The sequence below is a fragment of the Pygocentrus nattereri genome, chromosome 12 (genome assembly GCF_015220715.1).
Source record: "Pygocentrus nattereri isolate fPygNat1 chromosome 12, fPygNat1.pri, whole genome shotgun sequence".
Lineage (NCBI taxonomy): Eukaryota > Metazoa > Chordata > Actinopteri > Characiformes > Serrasalmidae > Pygocentrus > Pygocentrus nattereri.
This window is the reverse complement of record NC_051222.1, coordinates 13,513,880-13,532,992: the sequence shown is the minus strand read 5'-3', so window position 1 is coordinate 13,532,992 and position 19,113 is coordinate 13,513,880. Positions and strand designations below refer to the sequence as shown.

The 19,113-nt window shown below is 43.7% G+C and overlaps 1 protein-coding gene and 1 pseudogene across 1 annotated transcript; both read right to left on the bottom strand.

Moving 5' to 3' along the window:
• Positions 1-1,038: 1,038 nt before the first annotated feature.
• LOC108439376 lies at positions 1,039-5,816 on the bottom strand (annotated as a pseudogene).
• Positions 5,817-13,632: 7,816 nt separating this feature from the next.
• Positions 13,633-14,589, bottom strand: LOC108439375 (2-oxoglutarate receptor 1-like). The gene has a single exon (XM_017717751.1). The coding sequence runs from the start codon at positions 14,587-14,589 to the stop codon at positions 13,633-13,635; it is 957 nt and encodes a 318-aa protein (XP_017573240.1).
• Positions 14,590-19,113: the final 4,524 nt, after the last annotated feature.

The following is a 19,113-nucleotide window of genomic DNA, read 5'->3' as shown; positions in this document are numbered from 1 at the left end:
CATCTACTGCCTCCAGAAGACCCGACATGGACCAGGAACCTCGGGGCCCTCCCGGATTCCACGGAGCCGTACCTCGGACGGTGCGGTTCCAATGGAGGAACAGCGAAGAGGGGGACGCGTTTCCGGACCGGATCCCCTTCATCCGGGAGGTCGTTTTTGGGGCGCTGGGCTTGAGCTCTCAGGATTTGGTCTGTGCCCAGCGCAACAACGCCCTGAGGTTCTTCGATGTTTCCATGTCATCGGAGGAGGCCTACGGGCAGGTCCTTGGGAAAGGGGTGGACTTGAAGGGCCATCCGCTGGGCAAGGGGTTTGATCTGTACCCCTTGGGGCACGTTGGCAGGCGGATGGTCACCGTCCACCTCTTCAACCCCTTCGTGACCGCCGATGCCATCAGAACCTTTCTTCGGCGGTACGGGGAGGTCCAGCCGGGAGAGAGGATGGTCCGAGATGAGCTGGGGGTCTGGAATGGGCGCCGCCAGTTCTTGGTGGAGTTCAGGGAGGATGGGAAGGGGGGCTTGACGCACCCCCCAGCCTACTTCTCCCTGAACGGTAACAAGGGTTACCTTTTTTATAGGGGTCAGCCCGCCTTCTGCAGGGGGTGCCTGCAGCACGGCCATGAGGTCAGCGGGTGCAGGGACCTCAATTGTAAGAACTGCTGAATTTTTCCTTTATTTATTTATTTGTTTGGCTTTTTTTTTTTTTTTTTTTTTTTTCCTTTGAATGTAATTTTATTCATTTATTTGGGGTTGTTTTTATATTATTATTTTTATCACTATTATTATTCCATATTTGTTTTTTGTTTTTTTCATTTGATTGGTCTTAGAGGAGTGATTTTTAGATTATTTAATTTTTTTGAAAAACTTGTGTGGTTTTAAATGGTTTTAAATGTTTTTTTTTTAAATGTTTATTTTAAAATTAAAATAAAATTTGTTTTTTTGAAACCTGGAAATGATGAAAAGGTATGCGTCATAACAGCAAAATTGTAAATCCTTTTTCTGATCCAGACGAAAGATAAATATAAAAAAAAAAAAAATGTTCTTATCGCTGAGAGAAGAGGGCCTCGTCCCGCAGGTGAACCTCCTGCAGGCAGTAGATGGAGGCAGAAGTGGACGCCAGATCTTGAAACACAGCTGTCCTTTCCTTCTGCAGCCCTCTGACATTTATGGTTAAAATGGTAAGATCTGTCATGATAAAAAGGGGGGGTTAAAACCACTAAAATGCATACCTAAATATGTTAAAATTACTCCAATAAAAAAAAAACAAAAGACCTCCCTGCCCCCATATACCAGTGGCGGTGGTGGCGTCCCGTCCCCCACCAGCACACTGGTCTCCTCTATCTTAGGGGGCTCCGAAGGGGATAGAGGGGCTCCCCCAGGGGAACCCGCCCTCTGTCGCTTTTCCGTCTCCTCTTCATGTGCCCTTCTCCGCTTCCTGGACTTTTTTGTTGGGCGGGAGACGGGGGGTGCCTCCTTAACAGTCAGCGGGTGCGGGCCCGGGGCTGGGCTTCTGGCCCCCACTGGGGAGGAGGTGGCGGTGGCAGAGGCTCCGATTTCAATGTTCTCCTCTGCCCTGTCCCCGGCTGATCCTTCCTCCCCAACCGTCCGAGAATCGACGGGCCCTCCTCCTGCCCCTGCCAACACCGTGGCATAAGTTAACTTATGTCTTGGGCAGGAATGGGCCAGATGTCCCTCCCCACCGCAGTTCTTACACCGGCAGGGGTCTTGACAGTCCTTGGCCAGATGGCCCTGCCCCAGGCAGTTCTTGCACTTCAGGTCCCTGCACCTGCTGACCTCGTGGCCGTGCTGCAGGCACCCCCTGCAGAAGGCGGGCTGGCCTGTGTAAAACAAGTAGCCTCTACTGCCATTCAGGGAGAAATAGTGACCATCCGCCTGCCGGTATGCCCCAAGGGGTACAGATCGAACCCCTTGCCAAGCGGATGGCCCTTCAAGTCCACCCCTCTCCCAAGGACCTGCCCGTAGGCTTCCTCCAATGCCATGGTGACATCGAAGAACCTCAGGGCGTTGTTGCGCTGGGCACAAACTAAATCCTGTGGTCCCAGGCCCAGCACCCCAAAGACGACCTCCCGGATGAAAGGGACCCAGTCCGGAAACGTGTCCCCTTGTTCGTTGTTTCTCCACTGGAACTGCACCGTCTGAGGTACGGTTCCATGGGGTCCAGGAGGGCCCCGAGGTTCCTGTTCCATGGCTATCTTGGAGGCGATGGTTTCTTCACAGCAGGTCCTCAAGTCCGTCTGCCGGGAATCCTTCTTCTTGGTCCAGGAAGGCTGAGGCAACTAGATCTAAATAAAATCAATAAAAACCAGTAAAGAAAAATAAAACACTAAAAAGGAGCCCAGAGGATCACGTGCGGCAGCGGCGGTCACGCCACCTGCTGCTGCACATAAGTTCACCTCTGGAACTCCTTCTAAAAACTGCCCAAGCACAGCGCAACTCATAAGAACAGATTTTTTTTTTTATTGACACACTTATATTTTGTACATATCCATTAAGTGTTCAATAAACTCTCAGAAACGTCACAAATGAATAAATACATATAAAAGAAGTATAAAAGCATATCAGGGAATTCTGCCCATCCTCCACAAAACATCTTTTACCCCCAAGCCTTCACAACAGCCAAGTCCCAAAAATATCCAGACGACCAAATCTAAATACATCCATCCCCAAAGCAACATATGTGCAGGTTCATGCAAAATACATTTTAGAAACATCATTGAAATACATTAGTGCTTATCCGTATGGCCGCCGGTCCCAATACTGCACTCCAAACTTCCTGTACGAGGCCTCACAGAGCGCCATCCCACAGCCACACCCCCGCCACTGCTCCTCCAACGCCCCTGACCGTGGCCGACCCAGAGGAGGCCCTCTTAAACCGCGGCTCCACTGCTCCATCCTGATGTTGTGGGGTGCATCTGTGGGCAGCCAGGGACTGTGGCCCCCTCGACCTTCCTAGCCTGTGGTCCCAGCGCACTCCTCCGACTGGCGTGCCGGGTGTACTCCTGCACGGCTTTCTCCACCATTTTGACCTTTGCCTGCAGGGACACCTCGACACGCTTCCCCACCAGCAAGTTCCTAGACTCCCAAATGGCGTCTTTGACACTGTTGAGGATGGGCCAGAGCTCTCTAAAGGTGGCTGGTGGAAGTGCCCAGCTCCAGCCCACCCCGTTCACCGCTTGCTTCTGCGTCTGGGGGGCCCCTGCTGGCAGATACGGGCACCACAGGACGCTGGTTCGCAACCACAGGTCTCGGGCAGCGCTGCCCTCCCATAGTATGTGTCTTACGGTCTCGGGGGCACCACATTCGAGCCACGGGCATATCGGGTTCTTCACCATGCCATGGGAGTGCATCACAGCCCTGCCCGGGAGAGCCTCATGGGCCGCCAACCAGGACAGGTCTTTATGCATATTCCTCAGGGCGGGGTGGGCTGCATTCCGCCATACCTCCTAAACCTGTGCCTCCGTGAGGCCTGGCACCGGACAAGGCTGCTCTCGGTCCTGCACACAAGCACGCATGGCACGATGACATCTCAAGACATCAAACCCCTCATTTTCTAAAATAAATTGTTTGAAAAATTTGGGGATAAAAGCGTATATCTTGGGAAAATTAAAGGCTACTGGGGCTTTTAAGTCCACCTTCAAGATCTTCAATTTCTGTAGATACGAACCCATCCAGAACCTCGCCAGCGCTCCTGTATTCTTCCCGTCCTCCCTAGCATATCTTACCTGAGTCGCACAAAACACACTCCCTAACAACAAATAAAAATCTGGAACTCCCTTCCCCCGTTTATCGGTTTCCTTTTAATCACTTCCCTTCTTATCCTTTCCCACTTTGAACCCCCCAAAAAATAAAACACAGCACGTTCTAACTCTAGGATCACTCTTTTAGGAGGCATAAACACATTTGCAATAAGTAAAAACAAGGGTACAATCACTGCCTTCACTATTAATACCTTCCCCTCCCACGTCATATCTCTCATTTTCCATAAGCCCAGTCTCTGTCGGGCCTTATTCAACAAGCCCACCCATTTCCTGACCCTTCCCCTTCCTTATCAAAATAAATTCCCAAAATTTTGATATTTGTCTCCTTCACCCTGGCTCCCAAATCAGTAGATCTCTCCTGACCCCATGGCCCAAAAAACTGCAATTCAGATTTATTTTTGTTCAATTTTGCCCCCGACGCCCTCCCAAACCACTCTGTCAAAATAAAAGTCCTCCTCTCCGATTCTTCATTTGTGCATATAATATTCATGTCATCCATGTACACCACACATTTTACTTCCTTTCCTCCACTCCCCGGGATACTTACCCCGTTTACCCAGGTATCCCTTCGCAAGCACTGTGCCAGCGGCTCTATACAAGCCACATACAGCAGGGGCGATAAGGGGCATCCCTGAGGGACACCACAACCTATATTAATCGCCTTTTACAGATTCCCATTTATAATGATTCTACTGTCTATATCCTTGTACAGTAGTCCCACCCACCTTAAGAACCGCCTAGAAAATCCCATCTTTTGCAGTACCTGAAATAGGTACTGGTGCGAGACCCGATCGAAGGCTTTTTCGAAATCTAAATTTAGCACTATCAATCTAATATTTCTGTCCCTCGCCAGACAGATGGTATCCTGAATCAGTATAAGGCTGTCTGTTATCCTCCGTCCTGGTATAGCACAGGCTTGGTCTGGGTGTATTACCTGCTCCAATACCCCGGCCATTCGTGTCGCTAAAAGTCTACTAAAAATTTTTACATCACAATTTAAAAGAGTGATAGGCCTCCAAATTTTTAAATCGGATCTGTCATCTTTCTTGAACAGTAGCGCCACCAACCCCACCCTAAAACTTTCAGGCAATACTTCCTGCTCATCCACCTCATTTATAACTCCCAATAAATCTGGGATCAAAAGTTCTCTAAAAGCATGATAAAATTCTATTGGCAGCCCATCTGCCCCCGGCGCCTTACCTTTTTTAAACTTTCTCATACTCTTTTCCACTTCCTTCCGTGTGAAATCTTCTGCTAGAGAAGCACTCCCTACAATTTCCTGCTGGAAGGTAGCCAAAAACTTTTAAACACTCTCAGCACTCTCATATCTGCACCTTTATACTCCTCACATTTATAGTTGAAATATTTAAAACCATATTAAAAGAAAAAAAGGAAACAAAACACTATAGAAAGCTAGAAGGAGGGCTATTTAATCAAACCTACTTGAAAAACAATATCTATACTACCAATTTCGAGCGCTAAAAATACAAACCTTTGTGTTGCCTCACCTGGTCCTTACATATCATCCAAGGTCTATAGACACCAGTTCTTCTTTTATAGTCTTCTCTTTCCCCACATTTTCTTTGGGGGTAGATGCCCGTATCTGTATCTGTAGAAAAGACACTTCATTTGGCAACCCTGAAGGCCACCTTCTCTCAGACCCTCCCGAATTTTGATTGTCCGACTGCTCCCTAGCCCTCGTCTTCTTTTCCCTCTGTTCTAGAGGGGACTCAGCCCCTCTTTTTGCTGTTTGAGCACAAGGCAATAAGTCTCCTATCCCACTTACCTCCTCTCTCTCAGACACCGTCTCCAAATCTGATTTACTTTCCTCACCTCTTTCCTCCCCTCCACTGCATTCACTTACCTCTGCTCCACTGTTCGAGTATACTACATCCTCCTCTCCACCTCCAACTCCATTTTCTCCACTTTCCACTCCCACACGTTCTTCCACAAAATGGCCGCCCTCATTTCCCGCCAAAACTACTGGCTCCTCCTCCCTTCTTTGTTCCCCTTCAGCCTGGGCTCGTGCTTTTTGCGCCATCTTTAATGCCTTTACTTTGTTGGCAAATGATAAAGGGCCATCTCTGTATAGGTGATTTTCTTCCCCACTGCTCAAAAGTGTGGCCAATTTCTCTACACTTCCCACATATAACCTTTGTACATGCCGCTACCAAATGTCCTATCTCTCCACACCTCCTACATATCTTTGGCATTCCCTGATAGAAGATATAGCCCCTATTTTCCCCCAGCACAATAGTTTGGGGTAAGTGCTTCAAGCTCAAATAACCCGTAGGATCATTCCTCTGTTGTATAGGAACTCTCCATGAACAATTCCATATATTATCCTCATCCAACACCTTCATTGGTTGTCCTTGTACTTCACAAAACCTTCCCAGCCATGCACAAATATCATCACCGCAAACCATTTCATTAAACATGTGCACTATTACTACCTTCCGTGTATTATCTGTTAGTTTTTCTATCACAAACATATAAAATCTCTCTTTTACTTTCTCATAAGCATTCCAAAATCCCATCAAAAGTGCCTCAGTTTTAAAACTCACGTCAAAACCTTTGTTTTGCGGGAGTGCAAACACACAATTTAAATCCACCGGTCTAAACCTTAGTACCTGCTGCAACAACCACCTAGAAAAATCCAACCTTGACATATATAACAACTTTCCATCCTGTCCTTCTTTAAACAAAAAACGCACGCTGTGGTGCCTCCTCACGCCGGCACGTGCTGCCAACATGATGGAGGCACCACTCCTCTATTCCAATCAAGCAAAAAAAAACCCCACAAAATAAAAGAAAACCACTTACCTTTTCCTTTATTCACTGAAGAATAAGTCGAGCACACCTCCTCCTGAAAGGAAAAGGAACACAAAAACAATTTACAATGAACAAAGCATACACCATTCTTTCTTAAAAAGCCCAAATTTCCTCTACTAAGTGATATGACTATGCCACTGAACTGGCCTTCGTCGTGCTCACTCAGAGTCGATCGCTTGATCTTAGCCAAAAGGCCGAGAAGCGATAACCAGAGCGCCAGAAAACCAGAGACCGCCCCCTGGCACGCTCCAAACTACCGCACGGTAACCTCAAAGGGTCGTGTCCCAGGCCCACCCCACGCCAGGCAAACACCACAGACCGCCGGCGTTCGTCCCGTCAGCTCCGGACAACCGGGCCAGCCGCGCCTCCGCCCGTCTTTAGCCACACGGCCGACGCCAAACCCGTGCGCCGCTTCTGCACCATTAAGCGTGAAGGTACCCTTGCAAGAACATCTCCACCTGATTTTAAACATGTCAAACAGATTTAGCTCTAAAAAGCAACCTCTTACTTTCAATGGCAGGATTTTTCCGCCTCTAGAGATAATGATAGTGGCTGTGTTTGTGCTAAGTGCCAGCTAGTTAGTGCCTTAGGGAGAGTTAGTACCCCCTTGACTCCGGCATTAGAGCCCTCACAGCGGGGCGAATGGGTGACGACTTGGTGGTCTAGCCAGAAAGCTAAGGCTAATTCTAATGCTGAGGCCAAAGCTAGCCCACCGGAACACCACGCTCCTCCAATTTGCGTGTCAAACAGGTTTGCCCCGCTCAGTGAAGCACTCTGGTTACAGGAGGCCCGACACATGAAATTAGCTACTCCTTTAGGGGCGTCAGCAGTAACTGTTAGATGTTTATCGGGAGCCAGAGCGTCGGACATTAGTGGCAACCTTAGACTGTTAGCAGATAAGAGATATTCGAGGATAGTTATTCATGTAGGAGCCAATGATATTAGTCTGCGGCAGTCTGAGATAACTAAGAGTAATATTAGAGAGGTGATTAAACAGGTCCACACAATGTCCGATGCCGTAATCTGCTCTGGCCCCATCCCAATGCGGCGTGGTTCTGAAGCCTAAAGCAGGCTTTCGGCGTTAAACTGCTGGATGTCCAAGTGATGTTCCAAAAATCAAGTGGGCTTTATAGATAATTGGTTGCATTTCGAGGGCAAGCCTGGTCTTATAGGTAGGGATGGTGTCCACCCCACGCGGGAGGGTGCTGCCTTACTTTCGTGCAGCATAGCTCATAGTCTCTTAGTTAGTCGGCACAGTAGTGTAAACAGCTGCTGACAGTCCAGAGCTGGGACCAGGCCGCAGACAGACAGGCTAAACTGATCTGCCTTGAGGCATCACCCAAGTTCAACTTTATTGAACTCTATTAAATTTGGACTGCTCAATATAAGATCACTAAACTCAAAAGCAGTCATCGTAAATGAAATTATAAACGATCATAAATTTGACATTTTCTGTCTTACTGAAACATGAGTTAGACCAGATGAATATTCAGCTTTAAATGAAGCCACCCCTGCAGGCTATTATGCACATAGGCCAAGATTATCAGGCAAGGGAGGTGGAGTATGTGTAATTTACCAAAATACTCTATAGATATTAGTCAGAAACCATGTGATACTTTCACTTCCTTTGAGGTCCTTTCTATTCACGTTACAAATCTGGTCACAAAAAAGAACGCATTTTCATTATTTAACATTTACAGGCCACCAGGGCCCTACTCTGAATTTTTAAAAGAATTTAGTGATTTTACTGCAAACCTGGCTGTGTGCAACGATAAAGTAATAATTGTAGGAGATTTTAATGTTCACTTTGAGAAGGTAGATGACCCACTAAAAAAGGCATTTACCTCAATTCTAGACTCTATTGGTTTTACCCAAAAGGGCCTACACACTACTGCAGTCACACGTTAAATTTAGTTTTGACACTAGGTCTTAACATAGACAAGCTTAATATCCTACCACAAACCACAGCAATCTCCAACCATTACTTAATTTCATATGAACTACGTCTTAGCCATAATATATGTACGTCCCTTCGTTATTCTACAAAGCGTTCAATAAAACCATTTACCGCCCGACAATTTATAGAAAGTCTGCCAGAGCTATCAATGCCAGTTTTCACCCCATCAGACCCAATGGAACTAGATTTAGTAATCTAGTAGATCTAGTAAAACTCACAGTATTAAACCCAACTTGGCTGTCATCTGACTTGGCTGATATAAAACAAAACACAGTTGTAGAAAAGAGCCTGGAAACTTTTTACCCACTCCCACAGCTAGAACTAGAGAAGATCTCTTCTGCAAATTGCACAACCTGCATACTCGATGCAATTCCCTCAAAATTACTCAAAGAAGTACTGCCAGTTATTATAAACCCTATTTTAACTATAGTAAACACGTCCCTTAGTCGGGGCCATGTACCCAAAGCTTTTAAACTAGCAGTTATCAAACCCCTGATCAAGAAACCAAATCTTGATGTTACCGTATTGTCAAATTACAGGCCTATTTCTAATTTACCATTTATATCAAAGATCTTAGAAAAAGCTGTGGCCCAACAACTTAGTTCATATCTACATAAGAACCATATATATGAAAAATTTCAATCTGGATTCAGGCCACATCACAGCACTGAGACAGCTCTAGTTAAGATAAATAACAAACTTCTTCTTGCCTCTGTTCAAGGCTACGTATCCCTGTTAGTGCTACTTGACCTCAGTGCAGCTTTTGATACAATAGACCACAATATTCTCCTAGAAAGGTTAGAAAACATGGTTGGAGTCACAGGGACAGCCCTATCATGGTTCAAATCTTACCTAACAGAACGTTATCTGTTCGTTAGTGTAAACAATTTATCTTTATTTATCTAAGACTTGGAGTTCCGCAGGGCTCTATTTTAAGACCTTTATTATTTACTCTATACATGTTACCGTTAGGCACAGTTATAAGTAACCATGGTATTAACTTTCATTGTTAGGCAGACGATACGCAACTGTACATATCAGCCAAGCCTGATGACAAATACAGATTAAAGAAAATGGATGACTGTGTAAAAGATGTGAAATGCTGGATGTTACGGAACTTCCTCCTACTAAAGAGAAACAAAACAGAGGTTCTCCTTCTGGGTCCAAAATTAGCAAGAAATAAACAACCAGATTTAATTTTAAATCTTGCTGACTTTCCAGTTACACCTGGCTCAGCAGCAAAAAGTCTTGGCATCATAATTGATTCAGATTTATCATTCGATCAACACATAGGCAGCATCACTAGGACAGCTTTTCTGCATCTTCGCAACATTGCCAAGATAAGAAATGCCCTATCCCTGCATGATGCGGAAACACCAGTACATGCCTTTATTACTTCCAGGCTAGACTACTGCAACGCACTGCTGTCAGGATGTACGAGCAGGAATCTAAGCAAACTTCAACTAGTCCAAACGCCGCTGCCAGGGTCCTCACTAAAACTAGAAAATTTGATCACATCAGTCCAGTGCTCTCATCACTTCATTGGCTGCCTGTTAAATTCTGTATTGATTATAAAATTCATTTATTGACACATAAAGCCCTACATGGGCTCACTCCTGAGTACTTACAAGACCTTATTTCCCATTATGAGCCATCACAACTACTCAGATCCCAGAGTGCTTGCTTATTAATAGTTCCCAGAATTCATAAGACTGCAGCTGGGGGAAGAGCTTTTTCTTGTAAACTCCCCAAACTCTGGAATGATCTTCCAGAAAATGTTCGGGACTCAGACACAGTCTCAATCTTTAAAGCTAGGCTGAAAACTCACTTGTTCAGTTTAGCTTTTGGTAGGTAATGTTCCCCCTTAGATAAAGGCAGCAGATCCAGGGGTCCATGGACACAGGGAATTATAATAAACTGAGACGCTGGTGCTGTCGCCCCGCTGCTCGCACGCGGTCACTCAAGTTTGTGGACGGTGGAGCGGAGGGATGCCAAACTGTTTCAGAGTGCTGCCGTGTCTGTGTGTCCTTCTGGTTCTCTCCTTTTAGCTAAGCTGTCATAGTCAGATCTGCCGGAGTCGTTAGCCACACTCTGTAAATGTTTACATCCCTTGTTTTACGCACAAACAGACAGAATAAAACTAATTCCCTCTCCCTGCTTTTATTTCCGAGTATACAATTGCCCACATGTCCGGCCGGACACTGAAGGACGACTGGCGGTCGAGCCCTCCTGCTACCCACTTCAGACCAGCTGCCCACACCCCAGCTACCACCACCTACCTTGAACTAGCTGCCCACCCTACATTGATGTTCTCATAGACTCCTAGCTATTCCTAATACCAATATTACTGCTATTAATAGTAGTATAATCACTTGTAGGTAGTTTGACCAGAGGAGGATGGGTCCCCCCTGGTGAGCCTGGTTCCTCCCAAGGTTTCTTCTTCAGTTCTGAGGGAGTTTTTCCTTGCCACTGTTGCCCCTGGCTTGCCCGCCAGGGGGTATTTACATTTTTTACATTCTTGTTAAATCTTTGTCTTTTCTGGAATTCTGTGAAGCTGCTTTGTGACAACATCCACTGTAAAAAGCGCTATACAAATAAATTTGATTTGATTTTGATTTGATTTGATAAGCAGTTTCTGGTCACATACTCAGCTTCAGGTTGTAGTTTGTAGATTCCTATAGATTATTTACCTCTGAATATGCAGTCATTCCATACAAATATTTTCTAGCAGTGTGAAAGGTTTTAGTGCTAACTAAACTTTTTAAAAGAAACAAAAGCTATCATTCCTTTTGGTCCATTGTGTGTCTGTGGGGTACACACCCTTTCCTACTTGTGCAACAGTATTTCCCAGAAGAATTTAATTGTAGCTAGGTTTACATAACATGGCATCATGTTATAGTCCACTTTTTTTTTTGGTAAATTCCCTTAACGTTTGTAGAAAATTTCCCTTACCTGTGGTCTAAGTACACAGAAGGCACCCACATTGAGGAAAAAAATGATGTAGAATTCAGCTGGAAATGTGGTTAATATAATGAAACCATTTCTGCAAAAATGTCACATGGAAATAAGTGGGTATGTAATTTAAGACCATTTCTTCTGATGAAATGTCAGTGTTAGACCATTTCCCCTTAGTAATAACAATAAAGTACAATCCCAATTCCCCTTAGCAATCAATAAAGTACAACACCAATTCCAAAAAGCTTGGGAGACCTGTGTAATAAATCTAAATAAAACCGGAATGCAATGATGATGACACAGGACACATATCATTCAGAACTTAATGGCAGCAAAAAGCAATGAAACAAAAACAAAAATAAATGCCACTTCACTATAAACCTTCTCTGTGTTTTTTGCTTACATTCTATCACATGATGAATTGCATAATATCCAGTGTCAGGAATTCCCCTTGCATGCTTTTCATTTGGCTAATCCCCATGGCCTACTACTGTGCATCAACATGTATGTGAGGTAAGAAGAGAATATTTCAATGAATGCGAAAGGCACTGTCTTTTGATATCTGCCTTGAAACAGTTTTGGTAACAGATGCATTTTCCCTGTTAGTTATGCAGTACTCTGTAATATTGTATGTGCTGTCTTTGAAGGAAGTTGGTGGTCTACAGTATAACACCCTGCAAAATTTGCTTCTTCTCTTGGTCTTTCTTTGGAATAGTTCTTAAACCAAAACGTGCTCATTTTTATAAATACTTTATTTATTTATTTAAATCTATAATTTCAAGTGAGGTATTCACATGGTGTTCCCAGAATCGAACCCTAAGACTTTCCAACAAAACATGAGTGTGTGAAAAGCATAGCTTTGTGTGCAACTCCATAATGGCTTACAGTAAATCCAGAGTATCAGCTTTCTAATTTCCTCTTCCTTTTCAATGAAATGAGAAGTGGATGCCTAATGCATATAACGTTTACAGTGATCTCACGCAGGTGGTGGTGTTTCAGTTTTTTGCCTAAAAAATAAATACAAATAAATACAAATTCCCCCTTTAGCTCACCCTATAAGTTGGGACAATGGGTAAAATGCAACTAAAAACAGAAAGCAGTGATTTCTAAACCTACTTTGACCAGTATGTGAACAAAATACTGGGTAATTTGTTCATCTGTTAAAGCACCATTAATGCATTAACACATTTTGGAAAAACATATGTTATCTTTTGATGCCTTTTTTTTTCAAGGAGGTCCATGCTTATTACAAAAGCATACTGCATGATCACGATAGTCCACACTCTTTCCCTTTGAAGACGTGTTTTATTAAGCTCAAAATACAAAGGCTCTATACAGTTGCACAGGTGAAGACTTGTGTAACAGAAGAATAGCAAAAAGTTATGCTCAATTTGTCTTCAGTCCCTAAATGTTTATTAAGTGCTGTTACAAGAAAAGATGATGCAACACAGTGGTAAACATGCTCCTGTCCTATTTTTCTTAAGGTTTTGCAGGCATCAAAGTTGGACTGAGCATACTATTGGGAGGTTGGACAAGCTTTATGGAAATATAAAATACTTTAGTAATTTCAAATTATACTTATTTTGTTTGTGTGTAAAACATCACAGTTATACAGTAAAACAGTTTTATGTGTGTGACTGCGCTTATTTTTTCATGGTGGCAAATTTTCAACATAACTTTAATTAGCACCATATAATGCTGATCAAGATTTTTGCAAATGTTATGTTGCTCCAAAATTGATTTTGTAGTAAGCCACTAAAACAGAGATATGAACCTAACCCCATTAGTATTTTTTGAAATACGAGGAGATGGTGAGTCTCTCATACCATGGTAGATTCATCCATTTCAGGCAGACTAATACAAACAGAGACATTTAACAATAATATTGTTACATTGAACATTGAAAGACATCATCAGAATCAGGCTTAACCTTCATTAGCATGGTGCTTAAAAGCTAATGGATAAGCATGTCAAGGATAATGAATGCTGGTATTTAAGTGAGATTACCTAGTGGTTTATATTTTTAAAAACTGCTGTGAATATTTTGTATAAAAAAAATTGAAGTTCCCAGGATCATTTAGTATAAAACTTTAGAGTCAATGGTGTGGGCTCTTTACTTGACTAATGGTCTTTGGCAGCTATTTAAAAGGAGACTTAAAAATGCCTGCTTGAAGCGGTCACCAGCCAAGGTGTACAGCCCCAAGTTGAATATCGTATTGAATGCTGCCACTGGCCTTGAAACCACATAAGCAGCATGTACACATCTCATTAGCATGCAGGAGCCGTCAGGAATTATTCTTGTGTATATTCGCAGTGTGCGCAGAACATGATAAGGAAAAAAGCAAACCACAAAACAGATTATCACCAATGCAATAAGCCTCCTTGCCCGAGTACGACTTCTATTGTGAGTGTGTGGACCCCTTGCTAACTCTTTCGCTATACATATGTAACATGCACATACCACTACCAGGGGTAGTAAGAAGCCTAGAACTGTCAGCATCCAGCTATACCACCATACGTGTGTTGGCTTGTTGCTGGCCAGGTCTAAGCAGGAGGTTATGTTGTTCTCCTTCACAGTGAAGATCATACTGAAGATGGGTGCCATTTGTGCAGCTGCAAGAGTCCAGGTCAGAACACATGCGAGTAAACCCCATCGCCTTTTCTGAATCTTAGCTGCTTGTAGAGGGTGCACTACGGCCACATAACGGAAAACAGCCAGACAGGTGAGGAAGAGAATGCTGCCATAGAGATTGAAATGGAAGCCAAAACGCACAAAACGGCACATGAAGTCACCCAATGTCCAGGAGTCACTTTGGGCATAGTAGTAGATTAAAAATGGCATGCTCAGCATATACAACAGGTCAGTTGTGGCCAAGTTGACCAGGATGATGCTGCTGCTTTTCCAGGGACGCACTTTTACCAGGTACACCAGTAGTGAGGTCACGTTACCCAGTACACCCACTACAAAAATTATGCCGTACATGACAGGTAGATAATAGCGCTTCATAAGGTAGTCAATATTGGTGCAGTTGCCACTGGAACCATTTCCATAATATGTGTTGCTGGCCATAGTCCTGCGTCTTTTCTGGGGGCAGATAATTAGACAAAGTGAGAGAGGTGGTAGATATTAGCCAGATGAAATTGTTTTTAGGTTTTTAGCAAGGGTCCCACAGCCATTAAAGGCAAAACACAAAACAAAACTGTCCAGCATATAGCCACACCATACTCAACAGAAAAAAAATTGTCTATTTTCTCCATGACCATGTTTCTCCCATATTTTGAGTATTTTGAAATCAATGCTCGTTACCATCATGCATGAATGTACAGAAAAACAATTATTCTTATACTGTCAAGTATTTTTTCAGGCCAATGGATATGCTGTTGATTGTGCTATAGCCAGTGACATAATTACTGGCACCTTTGGGGGAATAAAAGGCATGAAACGTCTTTCTGTTTAATTAGTCCAATAATCACACTGACAATCTAACATTTAAATTAAGTTAATTTAGCATAAGAAAAACAATTTTAAAAATATATATGGGTCAAAATTATTGGCATCCCTGCATTTAATGCATTGTGCACCCTCCCTTTGCCTCGTCTCATTCTCCTTGATAATAACTGAGAATGCAGAGCAAGGAATATAGAATCTCTCCAGATCCTCTTTTCTGCTATAGCACCATCTTTCTTTTTAAACCATAAAAGTGCATTTTTGTCTCATCTGACCATGGAACCCAGTTGCAGACAAGTTCTTCTAGCATCTAGTGAATTCCAGGCACCTACATTTGTGTTGAGATGAAAGAAAAAAAATCTTTCTTCCATCACAGTTTCTGAATAATTTGTTGACATGGACGCGGCATTTAATTATAGTTTTGACACGGGAACATGCTTTAGTTACAAATTTCAGTGTGAGATTGAGCTAATTCACCACAAACACATTTTTTCCTGACCTTTTTATCCATCTTCATATTTTATCAATAATTATAGAGCTAGTTATATGCTACAGTTTCACTGGCAATAAGGACTCTGGAAACATTAAATTATATTTATGACTAAGTATTTTTAGTAGACACTCATATTTGTCATTTTAAAACATTATAAACAGTTTCACAACTGGAGATTATAAATAAAAGAAAGTTATGCCACAAGCACCATTGAACAGCAAACCCGAAAGACATTATTAAGAATAGAGATATATAAGCATTTGACAATACATTCTTGTAGCATGTAGTGACATATAATTTAATAATTTAATTTACAATAATTTTGGCAAGTATGGGTTTAGGCTACTCTACCCACCTCTGTTGAGCGATAACGCAGACTTGAGCAGTAATACTCACAGTAAGCAATAACGCTGTCCCCTCAGATGTGTCTAGTGTTTCCTTAAGCTCTAGGTTGTTCCATCTACTTAAAATATTTGGGCCCTCCCCTAAAATCTCCAATGCACTAATTTCCTTCAAAAGAGAAACAATGCAGGTTTTTTTTGTTGTTGTTGTTGGCAACAGTTCTTTTTATTTGTAAACACAGTGTTTAATCCTATCTAGACACAAATGAACACAATCATCACTGGGGATTTTGATGTGTTGGGGAAAAGCAGAATTTGAGGCTGGTGACTGATATGTAAGAAGAAAGATCTTAAGAAAGATCTTATTGTGATAGTTCCCACAAACACTCCGGGGAATATGCTGCTTTGACTGGATACAAAAGGTGTATGAGGACATGAAACATAATCTTTTGCATAGATGTATATAATTATGAAATAACCAGCATAAAGGCTTAGGATACAGTTGTGGCATTTACATCACCAAGTAACGCGAGGTGGACGACATTATATTTCTAATGCGTTGTTTATTAAACACACACACGACACGCTGACATGACTTGCACAGACTTCTAGACTGATTTACATATCTCGTGCACATGGAACTCAGGGCTGCGTCACACATGCCCAGTATGCAATATTATGCACTTGAACATTTACTCTACATGACACGCCCCCCCCCCCTTTTCAAGTATAGTAGGCGTACACTATACAAACATTTTTTTTTTTTTTTTTACAACAGTAACTAAGGGTGTGGGTAGACTACTACAGTCCCTTGAGATGAGGAGGGATTTATTCTGCCCTTTTTGTCCATCATCTCAACTAACTTGCATACCTGGGGTTTGGTTTAACCAAACCTGGTGACAACTGGAGTTGGGTGTTCAGGGGAACCAGGGGTATCAGCAGGAGCACTGGCGGTGGTTAAGCCCTGCTCAGCTGGCTCACGCTGTCCATCTTGATCCAATGGCTGATACTGGTAGAAATGCTCAGAGGCCCACACTCCTGCAAGGCACTCTTTTTCGATCTGAGCGTATCTCTTCTCAGCATCAGTCAACGTACGCGAACAGAACGCAACAGGCTTCAGGACTCCATCATGGCTCTGCAGGAGGACTCCTCCGAGCCCGTAACTGCTTGCATCTGCACTGACGATGGTCGGCTTCCCCGGATCAAAGAACTCCAAGACTGGTGCTGTGGAAATTAGCTGTTTCACTTCTGCGAACGCTCTGTCTTGCTGTGGACCCCAGCACCAATCACGCTCAGTCTTGAGTAGCTCGTTGAGCGGCTGTAACACCGTGGAGAGGTTTGGTAGGTAACGGCCTATGTAGTTCACCATACCAAGTAGCCGTCTCAGCTCACTCACGCTCTGAGGTGGTTTCATTGTTGTTATGGCTTTGACCCTCTCTTGATTAGGGGTTATGCCGTCCTTGGTCACAACCTGTCCCAGGAAGTTCAGCTCTGGTTTGCTAAGCCTGCATTTGTCTTTGTTGTGTTGTAGACCTGCAGCGGTGATGGTCTCCATGACTTGCTTTAGCCTCTAGTCGTGTATTTCCTGTGTTTCTCCAAAAACCAAAATGTCGTCCATATACACGACTGTCCCCTCGTGCCCATACAGTAGCTCAGACATCTTTCGCTGAAAGATCTCGGGCGCTGATGTTATCCCAAACGGTAGCCGCTTAAAACAGTATCTGCCTAGAGGCGTGATGAAGGTGGTCAGACGTGCACTGTTCTCTTCTAGAGGAATTTGCCAGAATCCGCTCTCGGCGTCTAGGCTGGAGAACATAGTACTCTTCGCTAGCTTGGGCATGATATCATCCAAGGTAGGTAAGATAAACTTTTCACGTTTTACATTTTCATTAAGTTTTTTCAGATCCACACAAATTCTTATTTTTCCGTTCTTTTTCATGACAGGTACCATGGGCGCACACCATTCGGTCGGGTCAGTCACTTTTTCTATTATACACATTGACTCCATTCTCTTTAACTCCTCTTCGACCCTGGGGAGTAGTGGAATTGGTACTCGCCGTGGTGTAGCGATGCTGTATGGCTCTGCGCCTTCTTTGAGTGTGATTTTCACTGGTTCTCCTTTCAATGTGCCTGTGCCACTGAATGTGCTGATCTCATCGATGCGCATAATTAGGCCCAGTCTGGTTGCCACTGTTCTGCTCAGGAGATTTTCCCCATTGGTTTTAACTACAACTACTCTGAAGCAGCAATTTCGTAGTTGCCCACTGATATTAGCTTTTAATTTAGCTAAGAACTGGCCCCTTGTGGCCACAGTGCCACCTGGCCTCTGAAGGGTGTTTTTCACTTCACTGAGTTTAGGTTTGCTCCGTAGTGTTTCGTATGTGGCTTCAGACATGATTGAGGTATCTGCACCTGAGTCGATCTTAAATGACACTGGCGTATCTGCTACGTCTAGAGTGGTGCGCCATGGTGGCTCATCCTCTGCTAGTCGTACATCTTTTTGTTTTAGCTCTACTGAGCCTAGGAACACTGTATTATCCTCACCAGCTTCAGTTACCTCTTGAACAACTTTTGAATAGCACACAGCCGCAAAGTGCCCAATTTTGTTACACTTCATGCATTTTTTTCCTTTCGCATTGCACTGTTCGGCCTCCGTATGATTACGCCCGCATCTTGTGCACGCTCCTTTTGTCGTCTTTTTGTTTATCTTTGCCATGTTGCTGTATCTCTTATGTTCAGTTTTACATTGTCCACGTGCTCTGCGCCATGCCCTCTCTCTGTATTCTGTGACTTGATCAACTCACAATGCCTGGCTGTTTCAATGGCAGTCTTCAATGTTAAATCACTTTTCATTTGCAGTCTCTGCGACACTTGTTTATCTCGAATTCCGATCACTATGCGATCCCGCATTTGTTCCTCTTTCAGTGCCCCAAAATCACAGTTTTCAGCTAGTTCATACAGTTGCCTGACGAATGCTTCCACACTCTCGCCTGGTTGTTGAACTCGAGTGGAACTTAGCACGCTCATAGATCACGTTTCGTTTCGGAATGAAATGTTCGTCGAATTTAGCCATTACAACATCGTACTCATCTGCATCCGTTGCATTAGTAAACGTGAAAGCCTTGAAAATGTGCTCAGCCTCCGCTCCCATGGAATAATTCAATGCATTCACTTGCACTTTTTCCTCTTCCTCCGTAAGCAGTGAAGCTATGCGATACCCGGCGAATCTTAGCTTCCAGTCAGGCCATGCTTCGGGCTTTGAGAAATCAAACTGCTCCGGTGGGGTAAACTTTGCCATGGCGATGCACACTC